The sequence below is a fragment of the Rattus norvegicus genome, chromosome 15 (assembly GCF_021556685.1).
Source record: "Rattus norvegicus strain SHRSP/BbbUtx chromosome 15, alternate assembly SHRSP_T2T, whole genome shotgun sequence".
Lineage (NCBI taxonomy): Eukaryota > Metazoa > Chordata > Mammalia > Rodentia > Muridae > Rattus > Rattus norvegicus.
The window spans coordinates 90,238,328-90,265,841 of NC_141548.1; the positions used below are offsets into that span (position 1 = coordinate 90,238,328).

Below are 27,514 nucleotides of genomic sequence, written 5' to 3' on the forward strand. Positions count from 1 at the left end.
GCTGGTTCGAGGGTTCGCACCACATGTGGTTAAGCCCCCTGCTTGCATGCGGTGGACTCCAAGAAGATGTGCAGCTGGACTTGCCCCCTGCTGCAAACTTGGCTCTGGGCTGATGGGCATCTGGGTCATGGGAAAGATCGTTGTCAGCACTTATTTCTTTATTTTTTCTTTGTTTGATTCTGAATATGATCTTGGCAAGACAGAGACTTCCTTTAATAATAGGACAGAAGGTCGTGATCTATTTTTGATCACTAATACCACAAGCTTTCCTGCTTCCTCTTTACAGCAGACAGAGCCTCTGATGACAGGGACTCCAAGGTTGCAGATTATGTCTTCTCTTATAGATAAGGAAATATAAGATTTAACAAAGAATTATACTTATAAGGATAGTGATGCTTCTTCTATTAGGGTGTTGGTAGAACTGTTGAGAAATGATTCCTTGAGCTTTGGGTCGGCTATGAATATTTTACAGAGTATAGAAACAGGTGGTGGCAACCAGGTACTTACAGGGGACCATATGTGCATCGACCAACGGATGCTCCATTACCATATACTGGAGAATATGATTTGAATTTTGATAGGTGGGTTACTAAGGATGGATATAGGGTCAGGTATTTGTCACTGCCTTGGTCAGAAAGATTGACAAGAGCCCGTCCTCCTTGGTGTGTGCTCTCAGAAGAAGAGAAATGGGAGGTAAGGTCACAGATCATCAGATACTTTAGACAGGGATCAGGCATACAATATTATTGCCCCAAGCCTTGGATGTACATCTACAGGACTAACAAAGATGGGATCAAAGGGTTAACTAGAGCGATAGAACTAGGTGCACAGACCTGATGGCGTAAGATATGCCAGACTTGCGGTCCCCTGAAACTTCCTCCTTGATGTGACAAACGGAAAACTAGACTAGGCTGGCTGACTGCGGCTCGTCTGAAAAAAAAAAAGCAAGCTATACCTTTTTGCAGAAAAATCAAATGTTCTTGGCCATGGTCCAAGATTGTTATGCAATGAAAATTGTGTATAAATGTCTGATGCTCTCTCAGTAAAGTTGCAACAGCTGACCACACTCTCTCTGTGTCTGTGTCTCTGTTCGCCATCCCGTCTCCGCTCCACGCATGTCCTCAACAGGGGTCCCCCAGCCGATCCTTGGAACCTCCAAGATTGCCGACCACGGCAGCTGGCGCCCGAACAGGGACTTGAACCCTGGACACGTGCATGCTGTTGTCTTCTTGTGTTTTTCCTGTTTGTCTTTTATCCTCTTGCTTTAGAACTGCAATCACTACAGGAGCGGAACGGACTCACTGAAGGGAACTACAGTCCCGCCTACGGAGAAGAGGTAGGTGAGGGTGAGTCACTCATTATGGGAGGAACGGGCTCAAAAGGACAAAAAATGTTTGTCTCAGTATTACAGAGGCTCTTAGCAGAAAGAGGCCTCAAAGTCAAGGAAAGTACTGCTGTAGAATTTTATCAATTCCTCATGAAGGTTTCCCCCTGGTTCCCAGAAGAAGGAGGTTTAAATCTAGAAGATTGGAAGAAAGTAGGTAGAGAAATGAGAAGATACACCGTTAAGCATGGAGAAGAAACCATTCCTAAACAGGCATATCCCATATGGTTACAGATGAGGGAAATCTTGACAGAACAGTCTGATTTGGTCTTGTTATCAGCTGAGGCACAATCAGAGAAGGATGTTGAGGAACCAGTGTATGATTTGCCTTATGATGATGTTACTGAAGTTAAGGTTAAGGAAGTCAAGGAAAAGACTTATGGAACTAATAAACCCCTTGTTAAGAAAGACCCCCCCAAAGATGAACCTCTTGGGATTGGATGATGATGATGACCTCTCCCCAGGGGATTGGGATGATCTAGAAGAGGAGGCAGCTAGATATCACCTTGATGATGATCTGGTCTTTACAGTGAAAAAGGGATCCAAGGGATTTAAAGCACGCCCAATACCAGCCCCTCACAGAAAACTACTACCTCCAGTGGGTTTCACAGGGGCCATGGCTCAAGCTAGGGAGCAAGGTGACACTTCCTTCGTTTTCCCAGTGGTCTACACAGGAGACAGTGATGATGAAGATTCCCCCACATGGGAACCATTACCCCTAAAAACATTAAAGGAATTACAAGCTGCAGTACGAACCATGGGGCCTTCAGCGCCCTACACTATACAGATAGTGGACATGGTGGCCAGCCAATGGTTAACTCCGCATGACTGGCACCAGACTGCCAAAGCAACTCTCTCCCCGGGGGATTATATCCTCTGGAGGACAGAATATGAAGACAAGAGCAAAGAAACTGTACAAAAATCCTCAGGAAAAAGGGGGCCCAAGGTAACTTTAGAGATGATGCTGGGGACAGGAGCATTTGTTGCCCCTGCTTCTCAGGTAAAAATACCCAAGTTTATCCTAAAAGAGGTTACTACCAACGTTGTTTTGGCCTGGAGAGCAATCCTGCCTCCTGGGTCAAAAAAGACTGTCTTGGCGGGAATAAAACAAGGAAATGAGGAATCCTATGAGACCTTTTTCTCTAGACTGGAGGAAGCTATCCACAGAATGATGCCCCCAGGAGAAGGGGCTAAAATGCTCTTAAAGCAATTGGCATGGGAAAATGCTAATTCACTATGCCAGGATCTTATAAGATCAGTGAGAAAAACGGGAAGTATACAGGACTATGTCAAAGCCTGCATAGATGCCTCCCCTGCAGTGGTACAGGGGATGGCCTATGCTGCTGCCATGAGAGGACAGAAGTACTCAGCCTTTGTTAAGCAAACATATGGAGGAAACAATGCTAGGGGCAACTCTGGCCCCACTTGTTACTCATGTGGAGAAGTGGGACATTTAAAGAAAGATTACAAAAGAGGTCAAGGGGAGGGCAAACGCCCCCCTCCTGGCCTGTGCCCGCGCTACAAGAAGGGCAGGCATTGGAAAAGTGAGCGTAGATCAAAGTATGACAAGGATGGAAATTTGATTACAGATAAAAAGGAGGAAGAAACAAAAAACTAGATGAGGGGCAGCCTCTCAGCCCCGTACAAAGAGAGGAAAATAAAGGTCAAACCTCGGAGTTAAACCCCGAGGCCATTCCGTTCACTATTCATGACCTTCCGAGAGCTACAACCGGAAGCGCGGGTTTAGATCTCTCGTCCAAGGTCGATGTCATCATTTCTATGGAAGAAGGGACGGTTTTAGTCCCTACAGCAGTAAGGGGAACTCTACCTGAGGGAGTTACAGGGCTCCTTATAGGAAGAAGTTCCAACTATAAGAAGGGCCTAGAGGTCCTTCCAGGAGTCATAGATGCAGATTATCAAGGAAAAATAAAAATTATGGTTAAAACAACCAAACATACAGTCATCATACACCAAGGAGAGCGTATCGCCCAGATATTACTCTTGCCATATTTAAAGCTGCCCAATCCAGTGATCCAGTCAGAAAGAGGACTGGGAGAGTTTGGATCTACTGACCACATACATTGGGTCAAAGAAATCAAGGAAAGCAGGCCAATGCTCACTATTTATCTTAATGGTAGAAAGTTTGTAGGCCTTCTTGACACAGGGACAGATAAGACATGCATTTCAGGAAAAGACTGGCCTTCTCATTGGGCCGTCCATCAAACAGAGAATTCCCTACAAGGCTTAGGCATGGCCTCAGGAGTAGCCAGAAGCAGTGAGCCTCTGATTTGGGAACATGAGAACAAGACAGGTAGCATACAGCCTTATGTCATACCTACATTACCATTTACCCTCTGGGGAAGAGACATTATGAAAGACATGGATGTAAAATTGGTCACAGCAGAACAGGATTTTTGATGGGGGCCATTGAGGGCAACCTGTTCGCAGATCAAATATCGTGGAGATCTGACCAGCCTGTATGGCTCAATCAATGGCCCCTGAAAGAAGAAAAATTACAGGCTTTACAGAAATTAGTCCAGGAACAATTGAGGTTAGGACACATAGAGGAAACCAATAGCCCATGGAACACTCTGGTGTTTGTTATAAAGAAGAAATCAGGTAAATGGAGATTACTACAAGACCTAAGGGCAATTAATAGCACCATGCATGACATGGGGGCCCTCCAGCCTGGACTGCCATCCCCGGTGGCAGTCCCCAAGAACTGGGAGGTAATAATTATAGATCTACAAGATTGTTTCTTTAATATAAAGTTGCATCCTAAAGATTGTAAGTGATTTGCCTTTAGTGTTCCTTCTTCAAATTACCAACGACCCTATCAACGATATCAGTGGAAAGTACTCCCCCAGGGGATGAAAAATAGTCCCACATTATGTCAAAAATTTGTGGATCAGGCCATTTCTTCCGTTAGGAAAAAATATAAAAATTCATATATGATTCATTATATGGATGATATATTGATAGCCCACCCTCAGAGGGCCATAGTGGACCAACAATTAATTGACCTTGTAAATGCTTTGGAGGAATTTGGCTTGATTGTCTCTGAGGAGAAAATTCAGAAATATGATAATTTAAAGTATATAGGTACCAATATTAGAGGTAATAATATAACATATCAGAAATTACAGATAAGACATGATAGACTAAGAACGTTGAATGATTTTCAAAAGCTTTTGGGTAATATTAATTGGATCAGACCCTATTTGAAAATAACTACCGGAGAGTTGAAACCATTATTTGAGATACTTAATGGAGATCCTAACCCCATATCTACCAGACAATTGACTATTGAGGCCTGTGAGGCATTAAACAAAGTAAATGAAAAATTGACTCTAACAAGGGTCCAACGCTTGGATCCTGCTGAAGAGTGGTCCTTGTGCATTCTAAAAACTAATTATACCCCCACAGCCTGCCTGTGGCAGAATGAGATATTAGAATGGATTCATTTACCTCATATTTCGCATAAAGTTTTGGTTTCTTATGATACCCTATGCACTCAATTGATTATCAAGGGAAGACACAGGTCTAAGGAATTATTTGGAAGAGATGTACATAATATTGTCATCCCATATAATAAAGCTCAACTGGAACAATTATTACAAGAAAATGATGAATGGATCATATCCTTAATTGGCTTTACAGGGAAAATATTTTTCCATTTACCTCAGGACCCAGTTTTAACTTTTGTATTAGAAAATGAGGTGATTTTCCCTAGAGGATATTCTAAAACTCCATTAGAAGATAGAATCAATATATTCACTGATGGGTCCTCAAATGGATGATCAGTGGTGTGTATACAAAATAGGGACCCCATTATTAAGAAGAATTCAGGGTATTCAGCTCAACAGGCTGAAACTGAAGCAGTCTTAATAGCTTTTACAGAAGTGAAACAGGCTTTCAACCTTTACACAGACTCCAAATATATATTTAACTTGTTTCCGGAAATAGAGACGACAGTCCTGTCGCCGAGAACCAAGATTTATCTCAAATTAAAACAGTTACAAGAATCTATTCAGCAGAGACAAAATAAATATTTTATAGGACATGTGAGGGGCCACTCGGGGCTTCCAGGTCCTATAGCCCAAGGAAATGCTTTAGCAGATTCACTAACAAAAATCATGCGGGCTGTAGAGACAGCTAAGAAGAGTCATGATCTACATCATCAGAATGCTGCTACACTTAGATATCATTTTCAAGTTACTCGTGAACAGGCACGAGAAATAATTAAATCTTTTCCTCATTGTCCAGATTGGGGGCATACATTAAAGATGGGAGTTAATCCACGAGGATTAAAACCTCGCATTTAATGACAAATGGATGTGACTCACATAACAGAGTTTGGAAAATTGAGTTATGTCCATGTCACAGTGGACACCTACTCACACATGGTGTTTGCCTCTGCCAGAACGGGAGAGGCAGTGAAAGATGTAATACAACACCTGGTGCAGAGTTTCTCTTACATGGGTATCCCGAAGAAAATAAAGACTGACAATGCACCTGCCTATGTGGCAAAAACCTTAGAGCATTTTTATCAACAGTGGAACATAGCCCATGTCACAGGAATTCCATACAACCCACAAGGGCAAGCCATTGTGGAACGTATGCATCAGAATATTAAAACACAGATTCAAAAGTTAAGGTCAACAGGTAAGTATTCAACTCCCCATCATTTGCTTAGCCATTCCCTATTCGTTTTGAATCATGTAAATACAGATAACCAGGGGCTTACAGCCGCCGAAAGACATTGGACAGAGAAGGAGAGTGCTCCTAAACCCCTGGTCAGATGGAAAGACCAATTAACTGGCCTATGGAAGGGGCCAGATGTGCTAATTGCCTCTGGACGAGGCTATGCTTGTGTTTTCCCACAGAATGCCGAATCACCAATTTGGGTCCCAGACAGACTCATCAGGCCAGCCAAAGGAAACGGACATCCGTCCCCCACGCCGAAAGAGGCCGAACCGCCCGATAATGCGGAACCTGGCCAAAAAGATCAAGGCGACTCGCCTAGAGCCAAAAATAAAACCACGCCAGACGCCGACGTGGACACAACTTAAAACCCTGACACCTCAGGCAAAGAAAGTATTGAAGGCTGCACATGCCCCGGAAACGACAACCTTGCTGTTTGTGGCTATGCTTGCAGTCCTGAGTGCGCCCACCGCTTTAGGGGAAAGTTATTGGGCTTACTTACCAAAGCCACCCATATTACATCCTGTAGGGTGGGAGGTGTCGGATCACATCAAGGTTTTAACCAATCAAACATTAGTAATAGGGGGATCGCCTGACATTCACCTTCTAAAGAACAGCTCGGGTTATGTAGATTTTGAGGGAAAGTCCGATTCTCTGCCCATTTGCTTCTCTTTCTCCCCTTCAGTGCCAGTGGGCTGTTTTCAAGTGGGAAAAAGGGTGTTTAACACAGATACCCCCACCTTGGACAATACCAAACCAGATGGAAAGGGCAACGGGCGGCGTATGTGGGAATTGTGGATGACCAACGTGAGCGATAAAGAAGAAAAAAAGACAACATTATACCACAGCAAAGAATCTTCCGCCGCGCTACCCCCATTGCAGAGCAGCATTTAAAAAGGACGCCCTTTGGGAGGGAGATGAGAATGCTTTCCCGCGCTGGCTTCCATGTGCCTTCCCTGACAATGGGGTAAGATTCTCTCCCTTAGGCGCTGCTGGACTTCTCTGGGACTTCTCCATGTCCTCACCTGATAAAGATCAGAACAATTATCTCTCCACCAACTCAAAACTTTATGGGAACTACGTGCCTCCAGTTGGAAAACCGATCAAAAGATGGTATGATGCGGGGTGGGTAGAACCGACATGGTTCTGGGAGCCACTCCACACGGACCTCCCTGATAGACAGAACAAACCACTGATAGAACATCCAGAACTGTTCCGACTGGTTGCTTCTAGTGAGAAACTTTTGCTGAAGAAACCAGGAGCTGCTGATTATGATGCTGTTTCAGTTTCTGCTTGTGTTACCTATCCCTATGCAATATTAGTAGGATTGCCACAATTGATTAACATAGATAAGGTTGAATCTATTTTTAGTATTAAGTGTACATCATGCAAGCTGACTAATTGCATTGATTCCACTGTATCGGGATCTGTTATATTGATTGTCAGGAGACCTCCTTATGTTTTGTTACCAGTAGACTTGGAAGATGAGCCATGGTTTGATGATTCTGCCATCCAGACTATTAGGTATGCTACGGGTTTGATTAGGGCAAAAAAATTTGTAGCAGCTTTAATTCTAGGTATAACCGCTTTGATAGCTATTGTTACTTCTTTTGCTGTTTCTACTACTGCTTTGGTTAAGGAAATGCAGACTGCCACTTTTGTTAATGATCTCCATAAGAATGTTACCCTTACATTATCAGAACAGAAGATTATAGATTTGAAATTAGAAACTAGATTAAATGCCCTAGAAGAGGTAGTATTAGAATTAGGACGAGATGTTACAAACATTAAGACTAGGATGGCCACACGCTGTCACGCTAATTATGATTTTATTTGTGTGACTCCTTTACCTTATAATGCTACAGAAGAATGGGAAAGGACCAAAGCACATTTGCTAGGCATATGGGATGATGATAACATTTCTTATAATATTCAGGAATTGACGTCCTTAATCACAGAAATGAGTAAGCAACATGTAGATACAGTGGACCTCTCTGGATTGACAAGATCCTTTGCGGATGGAGTTAAATCATTAAATCCAATCGATTGGACACAATATTTTATTTTTATTAGAGTTGAGATTTTACTACTTGTTGTTGTACTAATGATCTTCCCAATTGTATTCTGATGCTTTACAGATTCCATTGCCCAGGTTCAAGCAGATCTCAATTTGGTGCTTTTAAAAAATAAAAAAGGAGGAACTGCCGCGCCTACAGCAGAAATAACCGAGCTCCGGGGCAGACATGACGCCTGAGTGGGAGCCGGTTCGAGGGTTCGCACCACACGTGGTTAAGCCCCCTGCTTACATGCGGCGGACTCCAAGAAGATGTACACCTGGACTTCCCCCTGCTGCAAACTTGGCTCTGGGCTGATGGGCATCTGGGTCATGGGAAAGATCGTTGTCAGCACTTATTTCTTTATTTTTTCTTTGTTTGATTCTGAATATGATCTTGGCAAGACAGAGACTTCCTTTAATAATAGGACAGAAGGTCGTGATCTATTTTTGATCACTAAGACCACAAGCTTTCCTGCTTCCTCTTTACAGCAGACAGAGCCTCTGATGACAGGGACTCCAAGGTTGCAGATTATGTCTTCTCTTATAGATAAGGAAATATAAGATTTAACAAAGAATTATACTTATAAGGATAGTGATGCTTCTTCTATTAGGGTGTTGGTAAAACTGTTGAGAAATGATTCCTTGAGCTTTGGGTCGGCTATGAATATTTTACAGAATATAGAAACAGGTGGTGACAACCAGGTACTTACAGGGGACCATATGTGCATCGACCAACGGATGCTCCATTACCATATACTGGAGAATATGATTTGAATTTTGATAGGTGGGTTACTAAGGATAGATATAGGGTCAGGTATTTGTCACTGCCTTGGTCAGAAAGATTGACAAGAGCCTGTCCTCCTTGGTGTGTGCTCTCAGAAGAAGAGAAATGGGAGGTAAGGTCACAGATCATCAGATACTTTAGACAGGGATCAGACATACAATATTATTGCCCCAAGCCTTGGATGTACATCTACAGGACTAACAAAGATGGGATCAAAGGGTTAACTAGAGCGATAGAACTAGGTGCACAGACCTGATGGCGTAAGATATGCCAGACTTGCGGTCCCCTGAAACTTCCTCCTTGATGTGACAAACGGAAAACTAGACTAGGCTGGCTGACTGCGGCTCGTCTAAAAAAAAAAAAAAAAAAACAAGCTATACCTTTTTACAGAAAAATCAAATGTTCTTGGCCATGGTCCAAGATTGTTATACAATGAAAATTGTGTATAAATGTCTGATGCTCTCTCAGTAAAGTTACAACAGCTGACCACACTCTCTGTCTGTGTCTCTGTTCGCCATCCCGTCTCCGCTCCACGCGTGTCCTCAACAGGGGTCCCCCCGCGGATCCTTAGAACCTCCAAGATTGCCGACCTCGGCAGTCTTTGTCTCTGAGGTGTGTTTCCTGTAGGCAGCAGAATGCAGGGTCCTCGTTGCGTATCCAGTTTGTTAATCTATGTCTTTTTATTGGGGAGTTGAGGCCATTGATGTTGAGAGATATTAAGGAATAGTGATTATTGCTTCCTGTTATATTCATATTTGGATGTGAGGTTATGTTTGTGTGCTTTTCTTCTCTTTGTTTTGTTGCCAAGACGATTAGTTTCTTGCTTCTTCTAGGGTATAGCTTGCCTCCTTATGTTGGGCTTTACCCTTTATTATCCTTTGTAGTGCTGGATTTGTAGAAAGATATTGTGTAAATTTGGTTTTGTCATGGAATATCTTGGTTTCTCCATCTATGTTAATTGAGAGTTTTGCAGGATACAGTAACCTGGGCTGGCATTTGTTTTCTCTTAGGGTCTGTGTAACATCTGTCCAGGATCTTCTGGCCTTCATAGTTTCTGGCGAGAAGTTTGGGGTGATTCTGATAGGTCTGCCTTTATATGTTACTTGACCTTTTTCCCTTACTGCTTTTAATATTCTTTCTTTATTTTGTGCGTTTGGTGTTTTGACAATTATGTGACGGGAGGTGTTTCTTTTCTGGTCCAATCTATTTGGAGTTCTGTGGGCTTCTTATATGCTTATGGGTATCTCTTTTTTTTAGGTTAGGGAAGTTTTCTTCTATGATTTTGTTGAAGATATTTACTGGTCCTTTGAGCTGGGAGTCTTCACTCTCTTCTATACCTATTATCTTTAGGTTTGATCTTCTCATTGAGTCCTGGATTTCCTGTATGTTTTGGACCAGTAGCTTTTTCTGCTTTACATTATCTTTGACAGTTGAGGCAATGATTTCTATGGAATCTTCTGCTCCTGAGATTCTCTCTTCCATCTCTTGTATTCTGTTGGTGAAGCTTGTATCTACAGCTCCTTGTCTCTTCTTTTGATTTTCTACATCCAGGGTTGTTTCCATGTGTTCTTTCTTGATTGCTTCTATTTCCATTTTTAATTCCTTCAACTGTTTGATTGTGTTTTCCTGGAATTCTTTCAGGTATTTTTGTGTCTCTTCTCTATGGGTTTCTACTTGTTTATTTATGTTTTCCTGGAATTCTTTCAGGCATTTTTGCGATTCGTCTCTGTAGGCTTCTACTTGTTCTCTAAGGGAGTTCTTCACGTCTTTCTTGAAGTCCTCTAGCATCATGATCAAATATGATTTTGAAACTAGATCTTGCTTTTCTGGTGTGTTTGGATATTCCATGTTTATTTTGGTGGGAGAATTGGGCTCCGATGATGGCATGTAGTCTTGGTTTCTGTTGCTTGGGTGCCTGCATTTGCCTTTCGCCATCAGATTATCTCTAGTGTTACTTTGTTCTGCTATTTCTGACAGTGGCTAGACTGTCCTATAAGCCTGTGTGTCAGGAGTGCTGTAGACCTGTTTTCCTGTTTTCTTTCAGCCAGTTATGGGGACAGAGTGTTCTGCTTTCGGGCGTGTAGTTTTTCCTCTCTACAGGTCTTCAACTGTTCCTGTGGGCCTGTGTCTTGAGTTCACCAGGCAGGTCACTTGCAGCAGAAAAGTTGGTCTTACCTGTGGTCCCGAGGCTCAAATTCGCTTGCGGGGTGCTGCCCACGAGCTCTCTGCGGCGGCAGCAACCAGGAAGATCTGTGCTGCCATTTCCGGGAGCTTCAGTGCACCAGGGTTCCAGATGGCATCTGGTGTTTTCCTCTGGCGTCCGAGATGTGTGTGCAGAGTGCAGTCTCTTCTGGTTTCCCAGGCGTGTCTGCCTCTCTGAGGGTTTAGCTCTCCCTCCCACGAGATTTGGGTGCAGAGAACTGTTTATCCAGTCTGTTTCCTTCAGGTTCTGGTGGTGTCTCAGGCGCAGGGGTCCTGCCGCTCCTGGGCCCTCCCCTACGGGAACCCAGAGGCCTTATACAGTTTCCTCTTGGGCCAGGGATGTGGGCAGGGGTGGGCAGTGTTGGTGGTCTCTTCTGCTCTGCAGCCTCGGGAGTGCCCACCTGACCAGGCGTTGAGGTCTCTCTCCCACGGGGTTTGGGAGCAGAGAGCTGCTATAACCAGTCATTTTGATCTAATATTTTCATTTTTACAGCTTTAGAATTTTATTTCTAATTTAATACTGAAATAGATTAAATGCTTATTCATGTATTATCTATAGAGGTCGTCAGTTTTGACAAAGGAATGAAATGCTATTCTGAATTGTACTGTTCATATTGTGGATAATGTTTCTACTGGAAATAAAAACCGTATTATAAACATTTAACACAAAGAAATAACTTGTACTAAATTAAATAATAATGTTTATCAATTAGTGTATAGGTATGGCATTGTGCAATTTATACACTTTAATTCCCCTCCTAATTTTCATAATACTCAAAAGGAATTCTTGGATGAAGAGTAATTTATTCTAAAAATATGTAAATCAGAAAAGTTCAAAATCACATCTGGAAAATCAGTCAACATTTTAATTATGATTTCTAAGGATTTCTTAGGAGATGTTTTATTAACCTGAAGTATGTACACAAGTTATAATGTTCTAAGGATGGAAAAATGTTTAACGTATCGATGAGAAATTTTTCATAAAATTGTGTTAAACCAAGATGTATCATAACAAAGAGTGTTGCCACTGTACTGTGATTAGAAGTGCACTAGGCATGAGACACCCCATACCATTCCCCATGCTACACCACCCTTACACTGATCTCCTCTAAGAAAATAATTGTATGTAATATTTTTCATGGCAATGTTGCTCAACTAAAATGAAAGTTAGCCTTTTTTAAAATCTGTCTTTCTTCCTACATAACAAACAATTGTTTAGTACAATCGCCTCATTTTTAAAATAACTGAGCAACGTTAGTAGCTTAAATACATACTTCCTACTTATCTACTCTAAAGAAGAAGAAAAAAGAAGTGACTAGTGTACATTCACCACAATTTATTTGTAGTTATTCAGGAATTATGTAACAAACTTATCTGGATATCTCTAAGGTTAGCAATTACAAACTGTAGTTTTGCTTTTACATTTATTTCCACTGGGACATTTTTGTTAAATATTTTCTGATATTTATACCCTCACTGATTCTTTTCTACTTTTAAATATCAATGACATACCTACAGTCACTAGGTTTTATTGTATCCACCATGGAGTATGTATACCACAATCTCTTTAATTCAATATTCGCTTGTGGTGTTCTAAAGCTTGCACTTTAAGGGGCATTATTTTGTCCTGAGTATTTGGCTAAAGCTGTGTTGGCTGTTTTCCAGCCTATCTCAGTTTAGAACCTCTGAAAACACAGTGTCCCTAAATGATTTTACATGCACAAAGGAGAAAGAGAACTTCATGGATAGTAGCAAAATAGCTGACACACAAATGCGGAGAAAGTGCTTGGGGAGCCAGCATGGTTTATCAAGTAGGAGTAGCAGCAAATATAGAAATGTAGTAGGAGGAAGACTCGGGACAGTTAAAGAAGTCAGTGAGAACTTTATAAAGCAGAGAATAACAGTTATCTGAGTTATTTATATGACCAAATAAGGGAAAGCACACCAGGTTTTTCCTTTTTTGAAAGATGACAACACTTTGCTAACATCTGTTCATATTTTGCTTACTGAGTCTGACAGTAATTTCTTATACTATTTTTTCCTCTGCATTTTGTTTCTATAATATCTGAAGAACTCTATTTTGTCTCATGAATCACTCAGAATAAAGAGAAATTCGGAATTGTCTGTTTCTTGGTTTCTCCCCTAACCACTCTCATTTATACACAGTATTCATGCACTGTCCTGCTATTCCATAGGAAAAATCCATTATAGCTAAGTACATTTCTGATATCTGCATATTGTTAAATGTTCCTAATGTTAGTCTTTCAGGTTATCCATAACTGTTGAGCTCCTTTAAGAATTATTAGGAGGACTCACTTAAGAGTGCTGTATTTTGATTCAACGAAAAATGACTCTAATGATATTATACTGCAAAGAAATTCAATGATTACCTATAACTTTCGTTTGTAGTATAGATATGAATGTTTTACTTAATTTTATTCAGATATTGAGCCAAATGATCTACAATCTATTAAGAGTTCAATAAACACCGTATACTAAATTATATTCCATTTTCAAAGTGTATTTTTCAAAGTGTATTTTTAATATTTTTTACTAAATTGGGAACCTCTCTTAAAAATACCAATATATATTTTCATATTCATGTTCAAATACATATATTATTATACATATACATAATTATTAAAATATAAATCCACCATTTAAAATCAAAACTCCATGTCCAGATGTCAGTTAATACCTTTGTGTAATTAATGGATAAATTATATCAACTTTATAGTAAAAATGAACAACTTTGGTACTTTTAGGCCACATTACCTATTTAATAAAATGTGACAAATCATTAGACGAGATGAAAGTGACTCTGGTATTTTATGATGTATCATGCTAACAACTTATAAAATATATACACACCTATTAAAAGTATAAGTGCAAAAGGTGTTAGAGTGAATTTATATCAATATAAAGATTATAAATATGATATTCAAGTATTGAATATAGCCATTACCATGTTCATTAGACTGAAGAAAGAATAAGAATCTGGAATAAACTAGCAGAAAATCAGTAGTTTGCATGGTAAATGTGTTTTAAAATGACATATGACAGAAATTAGGTTGAAGAGTGAATTACTGAATGTCTAAGACTTAGGGGTATCAGGCCAACTTATAGTTTCAAAAAAAAATTCTAATTATTGTACCAAAGACTCAGGTCATTGCAAGATAGATTTTCCAGACGGCCACCTACAGAACTACTGAGTATTTGTCTAAAGGATTTTCAAGTTAGCTTATTCCACAAATATCAGAACGTCAATAGTTACTGTGGTACTATTTGCAGTATATTAGTTGTGGAATAGATCTAGCAAAAAGGTGAAATAATCAAATTTATTGAGATTCTGGGCATGGAAGCAAATAAGATATCTGTAGATTCTCATCCTCTCCCTCTGACCATCCAAGTCGAATCCCCCAGTCTCACACCTAGTTCTGAGGCAGAACACCAGCTGCAGGCTCATGCTCTTTCCCTCCTGCAGGCAACTCCAATTGTTCACAAGACTTCCCCTCCAAGGTCTCCTTGTTATTGGTTCACCCAGCCTCCAACGCCAACAGGCATTCCCTAGGAACCATAGTTCACTCTGGTAAAGGAAACAGGTATATCAATGGAAGATCTTAGATTCCCCTAGTTTCTTTCCCAACTCTGCGACCTCCCAAACCTCAACTTTCGCGGATTCCACAAATCTTCCCCCTCTTAATTGACTGCCCAAACTCTGCTTTAATTATCCTCACACTCCAGCAGATACTCCCTGGGAGCCAGGGTAGACTCTGCTGGCTAAGCAGGTAGGCTAACATCAGAATTTCAAATTCTCCCTCAGTTCCTCCAAATCCAATACTGCCCCCGCCCGTGCTCTCTTCCCTCAGCAGACCTCCAAGAGGCTTCCTTCTATCTCCTGCTTCCTTGACCAGGGTATCACACAGCTTTTATGTCACTTCTCAATCCTGGCAGGCACTCTCTGCAAACCCATAGGCAGTATGGACAGGGAAGCAGAACGAGTAACTGCAAACCTTCATCTCTCCTACTCTCCTCCAAATTAAATCACACAGCGTCATCCATAGCTCTGTCACAGAAAACCCCTGATATACCTCCCTCCCCCATCACCAGAAGATCTAACAGATCTTTCCTGCCTCCTTACCTTCTTCCCCCTACTCCTTCCTTTTTTTCCAGTTCACTACTCTAAAATGCACTTCCTGGGAAGCTACAGGCTACCCCATCCTGGGAGACAGGCTGACTACCTGCCTATTTTCAACTCTCCCTCTTCCTCTAATATCAATCCCTTAGTCCCACTCCTATCACTGTAACAGAATCTATGAGATGGCACTCTTGCAATCTCATCTGTAGTAGATCTCACAGACCTACCTCTCCTAAACGTTCTACCACAACTCTTTGCTTTACCCCAGCTCAGAAGTACTGGATGCACTCCCTGGGAACCCGCAGGTCATTCTAATCAGGGAAACAAGTCTGCTAATTGCAGATCTTTACCTTTTTCTTCATTCCTCCATGTCTAATCCACAAATTCACCTCTAGCTCTATAAACAACCTTCTCCTATGGCCTCTCTTCACTATTTGCCCCATTCCTAGTGGCTAAGCATACCCTGGTGGGATACCCTGCTTCCACCATCCATGACTCCTGGCTCATCCTGATTCATAAGTAACCCTTCTGTAAACAAATGGCAAAAGATATGAGAAAGAAATCAGAGGACAACATCTTTCATAGTAGCCTCAAATGCCATACAGTAACTTTGGGTATCTCTGCCAGTCGAGTAAAAGATTTATATGTGGTTCTATGGGTTAATCTGTTCTAATCTTCCAGTGGTGGTGCGAGTTCCTCCCTACCTGCCTCAGTGTTCTGAATTCCCAAAAGGAAAGACATTAATCCTAGCTATTTCTATTTGAATAATATTGAAAAAATGATTATAATTAAATCACAATCTAATATAACCATGAATTTACTATCTGGTCCTTAACTTGAGTTACTTAATTATTCCATCAAGTTCATAAGAGCAGCTATAGAAGAACTGGATCTAAGCCTAATATTTTTAAGAGTTGCATAGGCAAATGCCTATCTAAGGGTAATGATATTAATTTCAGATTTTATATCAATATAAAAAGATTTTTATCAACAAAAACCTTAAATCTGTATCAATATATGAATTCCATGCCAATGTAAAGAAATTATAACTTCAATTTTGTATCAATTATAAAGATTTCTATCAATGTAAGTTTATGGCTTTATAATCCTTTGTTTAAGAATAAACTTAATATCCTATTTCTATTTGTGTATTTCTCCTAGCCAATGGTTGGGCAGAGATAGGTGGAACTTTAGGAATGATGGACAATTTGGGAACACAAGTAACATAATACAGTCATTAAACACTTACATGTAAAAATGTAAATTCTTTGGAGAAAGAATTTGAAGATAAAAGAAGGTGTAAGTATCTTACACATTCATAAATTTATAAAATAAATATAGAAAAATATGGTCATCTTACGAAAAGCAATTCATAGGTTAAGTGCAAAACCACCCAAAAATTTAAGCGCAAATCTTCACAGATATTTAATGAACAATTATCAGCTTACATAAACACACACACACACACACACACACACACACACACACAAACGCACAGGATACCTAAAACTTATTATTTTATTATTATTCTAAATAATAAAAGAAGCATTGGAGGTATCATCATCCCTAATTAAGAGCTATACTACAAAGATACAGTCATAAACACACTATGGTATTGGCAGAAAAAATGATCCATAGATTAATGAATTGAACTGAAAACTCATACATCTATGGATATTTGACTTTTTATATAGAGATGCAAAAAATACTTACTAGAAAATGACAACATTTACAACAAATAATTCTGATCAAATTAGATAACTACATATAGAAGAATCTGAAAAGATCTACACTTTTCCCCCCTGTTCAAAAGCTACTCCAAATGGATCAAATACCACAGCATAAGACAAGACAAACACAACTTGATAGAAGAGAAGGGAAGAAATATCCTTGAACTCATTGGCAGAAAAGAAGACTTTCTGAGCAGAAAACAATAGTCACTAAGATAAACAATAAATGGGACCTCGTTCAACTGAGATGTTTCTGCAGTGCAAAGGACAACTTACTTGGAAAAAAACAGAATACTACAATATGGGAAATACTCTGACATATCCTTTACAGGATTAATATGTGAAATATGTGAAGAAATCAAGATATTAAATAATAAGAAATCAAATACCACACTTCAAAATTGGATAAACATCTTTATCCATCAGGGTAACGCAAGTCAAACTACATTGAGATTTCACTTTAAACCTGACAGAATGGCTTACAGCTACAAAATAAGTGACAGTACATGGTGTCAGGTATTGGAGTAAGAGTAACATTCATCATTGTCCATGGCTGTTCCTAAGGAAGATATAAATTGATGTATTTCAAGGTCCAGCTACAACAATCAAGAGCCTATACACAAAGAGTGTTTCATCCTACCTCAGAGACATTGTTCAAACATGTTCACAGCTATTCCATTAATCATAATGAGAAAAAGAAAACAATCTAGATGTCTCCAACAAAAGAATAAAGAAAATGAGGTACATTTATACAACATATTATTGCTCACCAGCTAAGAAAGAGAGAGGGGGGGAGAAACTCTATGAAATGTACAGGCTTATTGATGGAACTAGAAAAAAAATCATCCTGAGTGAAGTATCATAGATTAAGAAAGAAACACGCAGTGGCTATTCCTGGTTGTCAACCTGACTATATCTGCAATGCATCATTGGAAGGCTCACCTGTGATCCTGGTCTTGAGGCTGGGAGATATGTTTCTGACCTGGATCTTGACATGGAGATCATGAGGCACAGTGGCCATGAATCCCAGGAAAGGATATCTCTGAGTTCAAGATCATCTGGGACAAAGCAAGTCCCAGACTCAGGCATTGTGGTTCACACCTTTAAACTGGTCATCACCTTCTGCTGGAGACCTACATAAGGACATTGGAAGAAAGAAGATGCATTCTTCTTTGCCTGCTTGCCTTATGGGACTGAGCAACCTCTAGATTCTTGGACTTCCATTTATAGCTGCTGCTGATCATTGTTGGGGAGTTGGACTACAGACTATAAGTCATCAATAAATGTCCTTACTATATAGAAACTATGCATAAGTTCTGTGATTCTAGAGAACCATGACTAATACAAAACCTACCGCATTTATTTTCTTATGTGTGGATATTAGCTCTTACATCAATGATAAGTTAAAATCCATACAAAACACAGGTACTAGAAGAAACAGATCTCCTTATGGAAAGGTAATATATTAAATATTAATGGAAGACAAGGAGTTTGAATGCAATAATTATGTAGAAAAAATGGAGAAGTTATGTTGAAAGAAATAAGGAAATCAGTCTGGCAGTTCCTTATTAGAAATAGTTCTACATGAGGACCAAGCTATACTGCTCCTGAGCATATACCCAAAAGATGCTCCAAAATATAACAAGAATACATGTGCCACTATGTTCACGGAAGCCTTATTTATAAAAGCCGGATGCTGGAAATACTCTAAATGTCCCTCAACAGAGAAATGGATACAGAAATTTTGGTACATTTACACTATGGAGTACTACTCAGCTGTTAAAAACAATGACTTCATGAAATTCTTAGGCAAATGGGTAGAACTTGAAAAAAATCATCCTCAGGGTGATAACCCAGTCACAAAAGAAGGCATGGTATGTACTCGCTGATAAGTGGATATTAGCCAAAAAGAGACTCAGAATACCCAAAACTCACAGACCAAATGTAACCCAAGAAGAAAAAAGATCACAAGAAAGTGTGGATGCTATAGCTCTCCTCAGAAGGGGGAAAATGAACTCTCGAAATTAGAGGGAGAAAGGGATCTGGGAAGGAGAAAGAGGAGGGAGGGAAATGGGGGTAGAGCAGTTCAGATATGGGAGGAGATGGGGGAGAAGTACAGAGGCTCAGGAATTTTAAAGTAGGTGTGTAGTAGTGGGGAAGGGGAACTTGTTAACAACCATGAAGTCCCAGATGCCAAGGACTCAAGTGGTTCCCAAGACCCAACAGGGAAATACCAACAGGAGGGAGATAGAACCTGTAGAAAACATATCTGGAGCGCATATCTTCCTGGTTGCTGCCACTGCAGAGAGCCCGTGGGCAGCACCCCACGAGCAAACTTGAGCCTTGGGACCACAGGTAAGACCAACTTTTCTGCTGCAAGAAAGCTGCCTGGTGAGCTCAGGACACACGGAGGCAGAATTCCTCTAGGACCGGGAACGTCCTGTGTTTACCGGAAGTCCCAAACCCGCGGATCCTGGCCTGCAGCAGCTTTCTGCTCCCAGACCCCATGACAGAGAGACCCAACCGCCTGGTCAGGTGGGCACTCCTGAGGCTGCAGAGCGGAAGAGACCACCAACACTGCCCACCCCTGCCCACATCCCTGGCCCAAGAGGAAACTGTATAAGGCCTCTGGGCTCCGTGTGGGAGGGCCCAGGAGCAGCAGGACCCCTGCCTGAGACACCGCTGGAACCTGAAGGAAACAGACTGGATAAACAGTTCTCTGGACCCAAATCCCGTGGGAGGGAGAGCTAAACCTTCAGAGAGGCAGACAAGCCTGGGAAACCAGAAGAGACTGCTCTCTGCACACACAACTCAGACGCCAGAGGAAAACACCAAAGGCCATCTGGAACCCTGGTGCACTGAAGCTCCTGGAAGGGGCGGTGCATATCTTCCTGGTTGCTGCCGCTGCAGAGAGCCCGTGGGCAGCAACCAATGAGCAAACTTGAGCCTCGGGACCACAGGTAAGACCAACTTTTCTGCTGCAAGAAAGCTCCCTGGTGAACTCAAGACACAGGCCCACAGGAACAGTTGAAGACCTTTAGAGAGGAAAAACTACATGCCCGAAAGCCGAACACTCTGTCCCCATAACTGACTGAAAGAGAGGAAAACAGGTCTACAGCACTCCTGACACACAGGCTTATAGGACAGTCTAGCCACTGTCAGAAATAGCAGAACAAAGTAACACTAGAGATAATCTGATGGCGAGAGGCAAGCGCAGGAACCCAAGCAACAGAAACCAAGACTACATGCCATCATCGGAGCCCAATTCTCCCACCAAAACAAACATGGAATATCCAAACACACCAGAAAAGCAAGATCTAGTTTCAAAATCATATTTGATCATGATGCTGGAGGACTTCAAGAAAGACGTGAAGAACTCCCTTAGGGAAACACAGGAAAACATTAATAAACAAGTAGAAGCCTACAGAGAGGAATCACAAAAATCCCTGAAAGAATCGCAAAAATCCCTGAAAGAATTCCAGGAAAACACAATCAAACAGTTGAAGGAATTAAAAATGGAAATAGAAGCAATCAAGAAAGAACACATGGAAACAACCCTGGATATAGAAAACAAAAAGAAGAGACAAGGAGCTGTAGATACAAGCTTCACCAACAGACTACAAGAGATGGAAGAGAGAATCTCAGGAGCAGAAGATTCCATAGAAATCATTGCCTCAACTGTCAAAGATAATGTAAAGCAGAAAAAGCTACTGGTCCAAAACATACAGGAAATCCAGGACTCAATGAGAAGATCAAACCTAAAGATAATAGGTATAGAAGAGAGTGAAGACTCCCAGCTCAAAGGACCAGTAAATATCTTCAACAAAATCATAGAAGAAAACTTCCCTAACCTAAAAAAAGAGATACCCATAGACATAAAAAAAGCCTACAGAACTCCAAATAGATTGGACCAGAAAAGAAACACCTCCCGTCACATAATAGTCAAAACACCAAATGCACAAAATAAAGAAAGAATATTAAAAGCAGTAAGGGAAAAAGGTCAAGTAACATATAAAGGCAGACCTATCAGAATCACCCCAGACTTCTCGCCAGAAACTATGAAGGCCAGAAGATCCTGGACAGATGTCACACAGACCCTAAGAGAACACAAATGCCAGCCCTGGTTACTGTATCCTGCAAAACACTCAATTAACATAGATGGAGAAACCAAGATATTCCATGACAAAACCAAATTTACACAATATCTTTCTACAAATCCAGCACTACAAAGGATAATAAATGGTAAAGCCCAACATAAGGAGGCAAGCTATACCCTAGAAGAAGCAAGAAACTAATCGTCTTGGCAACAAAACAAAGAGAATGAAAGCACACAAACATAACCTCACATTCAAATATGAATATAACGGGAAGCAATAATCACTATTCCTTAATATCTCTCAACATCAATGGCCTCAACTCCCCAATAAAAAGACATAGATTAACAAACTGGATATGCAACGAGGACCCTGCATTCTGCTGCCTACAAGAAACACACCTCAGAGACAAAGACAGACACTACCTCAGAGTGAAAGGTTGGAAAACAATTTTCCAAGCAAATGGTCAGAAGAAGCAAGCTGGAGTAGCCATTCTAATATCAAATAAAATCAATTTTCAATGAAAAGTCATCAAAAAAGATAAGGAAGGACAATTCATATTCATCAAAGGAAAAATCCACCAAGATGAACTCTCAATCCTAAATATCTATGCCCCAAATACAAGGGTACCTACATACGTAAAAGAAACCTTACTAAAGCTCAAAACACACATTGCACCTCACACAATAATAGTGGGAGATTTCAACACCCCACTCTCATCAATGGACAGATCATGGAAACAGAAATTAAACAGTGATGTCGACAGACTAAGAGAACTCTTGAGCCAAATGGACTTAACGGATATTTATAGAACATTCTATCCTAAAGCAAAAGGATATACCTTCTTCTCAGCTCCTAATGGTACTTTCTCCAAAATTGACCATATAATTGGTCAAAAAACGGGCCTCAACAGGTACAGAAAAATAGAAATAATCCCATGCTTGCCATCGGACCACCACAGCCTAAAACTGGTCTTCAATAACAATTAGGGAAGAATGCCCACATATAAAGAAAGAAATTAAAAACTTTTTAGAATTTAATGAAAATGAAGGTACAACATACCCAAACTTATGGGACACAATGAAAGCTGTGCTAAGAGGAAAACTCAGAGCGCTGAGTGCCTGCAGAAAGAAACAGGAAAGAGCATATGTCAGCAGCTTGACAGCACACCTAAAAGCTCTAGAACAAAAAGAAGCAAATACACAAAGGAGGAGTAGAAGGCAGGAAATAATCAAACTCAGAGCTGAAATCAACCAAGTAGAAACAAAAAGGACCATAGAAAGAATCAACAGAACCAAAAGTTGGTTCTTTGAGAAAATCAACAAGATAGATAAACCCTTAGCCAGACTAACGAGAGGACACAGAGAGTGTGTCGAAATTAACAAAATCAGAAATGAAAAGGGAGACATAACTACATATTCAGAGGAAATTCAAAAAATCATCAGATCTTACTATAAAAACCTATATTCAACAAAACTTGAAAATCTTCAGGAATGGACAATTTCCTAGACAGATACCAGGTACCAAAGTTAAATCAGGAACAGATAAACCAGTTAAACAACCCCATAACTCCTAAGGAAATAGAAGCAGTCATTAAAAGTCTCCCAACCAAAAAGAGCCCGGGTCCAGACGGGTTTAGTGCAGAATTCTATCAAACCTTCATAGAAGACCTCATACCAATATTATCCAAACTATTCCACAAAATTGAAACAGATGTAGCCCTACCGAATTCCTTCTACGAAGCCACAATTACTCTTATACCTAAACCACACAAAGACACAACAAAGAAAGAGAACTTCAGACCAATTTCCCTTATGAATAGTGACGCAAAAATACTCAATAAAAGTCTGGCAAACCGAATTCAAGAGCACATCAAAACAATCATCCACCATGATCAAGTAGGCTTCATCCCAGGCATGCAGGGATGGTTTAATATACGGAAAACCATCAACGTGACCCATTATATAAACAAACTGAAAGAACAGAACCACATGATCATTTCATTAGATGCTGAGAAAGCATTTGACAAAATTCAACACCCCTTCATGATAAAAGTCCTGGAAAGAATAGGAATTCAAGGCCCATACCTAAACATAGTAAAAGCCATATACAGCAAACCAGTTGCTAACATTAAACTAAATGGAGAGAAACTTGAAGCAATCCCACTAAAATCAGGGACTAGACAAGGCTGCCCACTCTCTCCCTACTTATTCAATATAGTTCTTAAAGTTCTAGCCAGAGCAATCAGACAACAAAAGGAGATCAAGGGGATACAGATCGGAAAAGAAGAGGTCAAAATATCACTATTTGCAGATGACATGATAGTATATTTAAGTGATCCCAAAAGTTCCACCAGAGAACTACTAAAGCTGATAAACAACTTCAGCAAAGTGGCTGGGTATAAAATTAACTCAAATAAATCAGTTGCCTTCCTCTATACAAAAGAGAAACAAGCCGAGAAAGAAATTAGGGAAACGACACCCTTCATAATAGACCCAAATAATATAAAGTACCTTGGTGTGACTTTAACCAAGCAAGTAAAAGATCTGTACAATAAGAACTTCAAGACACTGAGGAAAGAAATTGAAGAAGACCTCAGAAGATGGAAAGATCTCCCATGCTCATGGATTGGCAGGATTAATATAGTAAAAATGGCCATTTTACCAAAAGCAATCTACAGATTCAATGCAATCCCCATCAAAATACCAATCCAATTCTTCAAAGAGTTAGACAGAACAATTTGCAAATTCATCTGGAATAACAAAAAACCCAGGATAGCTAAAGCTATCCTCAACAATAAAAGGACTTCAGGGGGAATCACTATCCCTGAACTCAAGCAGTATTACAGAGCAATAGTGATAAAAACTGCATGGTATTGGTACAGAGACAGACAGATAGACCAATGGAATAGAATTGAAGACCCAGAAATGAACCCACACACCTATGGTCACTTGATTTTTGACAAAGGAGCCAAAACCATCCAATGGAAAAAAGATAGCATTTTCAGCAAATGGTGCTGGTTCAACTGGAGGGCAACATGTAGAAGAATGCAGATTGATCCATGCTTATCACCCTCTACAAAGCTTAAGTCCAAGTGGATCAAGGACCTCCACATCAAACCAGACACACTCAAACTAATAGAAGAAAAACTAGGGAAGCATCTGGAACACATGGGCACTGGAAAAAATTTCATGAACAAAACACCAATGGCTTATGCTCTAAGATCAAGAATCGACAAATGGGATCTCATAAAACTGCAAAGCTTCTGTAAGGCAAAGGACACTGTGGTTGGGACAAAACGGCAACCAACAGATTGGGAAAAGATCTTTACCAATCCTACAACAGATAGAGGCCTTATATCCAAAATATACAAAGAACTCAAGAAGTTAGACTGCAGGGAAACAAATAACCCTATTAAAAAATGGGGTTCAGAGCTGAACAAAGAATTCACAGCTGAGGAATGCCGAATGGCTGAGAAACACCTAAAGAAATGTTCAACATCTTTAGTCATAAGGGAAATGCAAATCAAAACAACCCTGAGATTTCACCTCACACCAGTGAGAATGGCTAAGATAAAAAACTCAAGTGACATCAGATGCTGGCGAGGATGCAGAGAAAGAGGAACACTCCTCCATTGTTGGTGGGATTGCAAACTGGTACAACCATTCTGGAAATCAGTCTGAAGGTTCCTCAGAATATTGGACATTGAACTGCCTGAGGATCCAGCTATACCTCTCTTGGGCATATACCCAAAAGATGCCCCAACATATAAAAAAGACACGTGCTCCACTATGTTCATCGCAGCCTTATTTATAATAGCCAGAAGCTGGAAAGAACCCAGATGCCCTTCAACAGAGGAATGGATACAGAAAATGTGGTACATCTACACAATGGAATATTACTCAGCTATCAAAAACAACGAGTTTATGAAATTCGTAGGCAAATGGTTGGAACTGGAAAATATCATCCTGAGTGAGCTAACCCAATCACAGAAAGACATACATGGTATGCACTCACTGATAAGTGGCTATTAGCTCAAATGCTTGAATTACCCTAGATTTCTAGAACAAATGAAACTCAAGACGGATGATCAAAATGTGAATGCTTCACTCCTTCTCTAAAAGGGGAACAAGAATACCCTTGGCAGGGAAGAGAGAGGCAAAGATTAAAACAGAGACAGAATGAACACCCACTCAGAGCCTGCCCCACATGTGGCCCATACATATACAGTCACCCAATTAAACAAGATGGATGAAGCAAAGAAGTGCAGAGCGACAGGAGCCGGATGTAGATCGCTCCTAAGAGACACAGCTAGAATACAGCAAATACAGAGGCGAATACCAGCAGCAAACCATTGAACAGAGAATAGGTCCCCTGTTGAAGGAATCAGAGAAAGAACTGGAAGAGCTTGAAGGGGCTCGAGACCCCATATGTACAACAATGTCAAGCAACCAGAGCTTCCAGGGACTAAGCCACTACCTAAAGACTATACATGGACTGACCCTGGACTCTGACCTTATAGGTAGCAATGAATATCCTAGTAAGATCACCAGTGGAAGGGGAAGCCCTGTTTCCTGCTAAGACTGAACCCCCAGTGAACTAGACTATGGGGGGGAGGGCAGCAATGGGGGGAGGGTTGGGAGGGGAACACCCATAAGGAAGGGGAGGGGGGAGGGGAATGTTTGCCCGGAAACCGGAAAGGGAATAACACTCGAAATGTATATAAGAAATACTCAAGTTAATAAAAAAAAAAAAAAAAAAAAAAAAAAAAAGAAAACATATCTGGTGGATCTGGTCGATAGACATGGTGCTCACTTGAGGGTTGGGGCCACCCACCCACCTCAAAAATATGAATCCAGAATTCCTCCTGTCAAAAGAAAATGCAGTGAACAAGAGTAGAACAGAAACTGAAGGAAAGACCATCTAGAGACTGCCCCTACTAGGGATGTCTCCTATCTGCAGACACGAAACCAAGACACTATTGCTGGAAACAGTCCTTACTGACAGGATCCCAGTAACTCTCCCCTGAGAGGCTCTGCCAGAGATGGATCAATATAGATGCAGATTTACACATCCAACCATTGGACTGAGCACAGGGACTCCAATGGAGAAATTGGGACAAGGCCTGTAGGAGCTGAAGAGATTTGCGACTTCATAGGAAGAACAAAAATATTAACCAACAAGACCCGCCAAACTTCCAAGCACCAAACCACCAATTAAAGAGTACATGGGCGGGGGTGGGGGGACATAGCTCCAGCTAGATATGTAGCAGAGGATTTTTTTATCTGGCATCCTTGGAAGAGTAGCCCCTTGGTCCTGTGGAGACTTGCTGACCCAGGATAGGGTAATGCTAGGGCTCTGAGGCAGGACTGGGTGGGTGGGTGGATGGAAGAGGAGCACCCTCATAGAGGCAGAAGGAGGGAGAGGGGATAGGGGGCTTGTAGAGGGAAAACTCAGAAGGAGGATAACATTTGAAATGTACTTAAATAAAATAGTCAATAAAAACATTTTTAAAAAATGTACCATGGAAGAAATGGATGCATAAGTTAAAGAAAATATTACATCTAAAAACTTCCTGACACAAAACATCCTAAAAGTCCTGGACAATATGAAAGGCCAAACCTACAAATAAACACAATAGAGGAAGGAGGGGAATCATAGCTCAAACAGTCAGAAATATTATCAACAAAATTACAGAAGACATGTTTCCATGTCCAAGATGGAAATGTCATTAAAGCCAAAGAAGCTTACAGAATTCTCAATAGATTGGAACATACAAAAGATTCCCCTTGCAACATAATAATCAAAACACTAAACATACAGAACAAAGAAAAATATTCAAAGTCTCAAATAAAAACTACAGCATATAAAGGTAGACCTGTTAGAATTACAGTCAACTTCTCAATGGAAACTTTAAAACCAGGAGTAGTGCACATTCTGAAAGACCACAGCCAGGGTATTATACCTAGCAAAACTTTCAATCAACCTAGATGAATGAAAAAACATTCCATGACAAATCAAACAATAATTTTCTACAAATCCAGCCCTACAGAACATGCTAAGAAAAAAATCCCTCCAAAGCGAGGTGGTTAATCATACCCCTGAAAACACAGAATATAAATATCTCACACCAAGAAAACAAAAAGGAAGCAACCCGTACATACCACCAACAGCATCCACAGCACTACCTCTGACAACAACAACAGAACAACAGGAATCAACTCCCAGTGCTTATTGATATCTCTCAATATCAATGGAATCAATTCCCCAATAAAAAAGACACTATCAGAATGAATGTGTAAACAGGATTGAGACCTCTCTGTTGAATCCAGGAAACACACTTCAAAATGAAGGAAAGCTATTACCTCAGGGTAATGGATTGGAAAAAAATATCTCAAGCTAAAGGACCTAAGAAGCAAGCT

The 27,514-nt window shown here is 40.5% G+C and overlaps 1 protein-coding gene and 1 pseudogene across 2 annotated transcripts; both read left to right on the forward strand.

The window, feature by feature from the left end:
- Window positions 1–291: 291 nt before the first annotated feature.
- On the forward strand, window positions 292–9,269 carry LOC134482006 (endogenous retrovirus group K member 19 Env polyprotein-like; annotated as a pseudogene). The gene is made up of 4 exons (XR_015638509.1): window positions 292–693; window positions 1,129–1,336; window positions 6,271–7,612; window positions 8,227–9,269. The product of XR_015638509.1 is annotated as an endogenous retrovirus group K member 19 Env polyprotein-like (transcript).
- Window positions 2,001–3,002, forward strand: LOC148001121 (endogenous retrovirus group K member 10 Gag polyprotein-like). The gene has a single exon (XM_087586893.1). It carries the CDS (start codon window positions 2,001–2,003, stop codon window positions 3,000–3,002), a length of 1,002 nt encoding a protein of 333 aa, XP_087443019.1.
- Window positions 9,270–27,514: the final 18,245 nt, after the last annotated feature.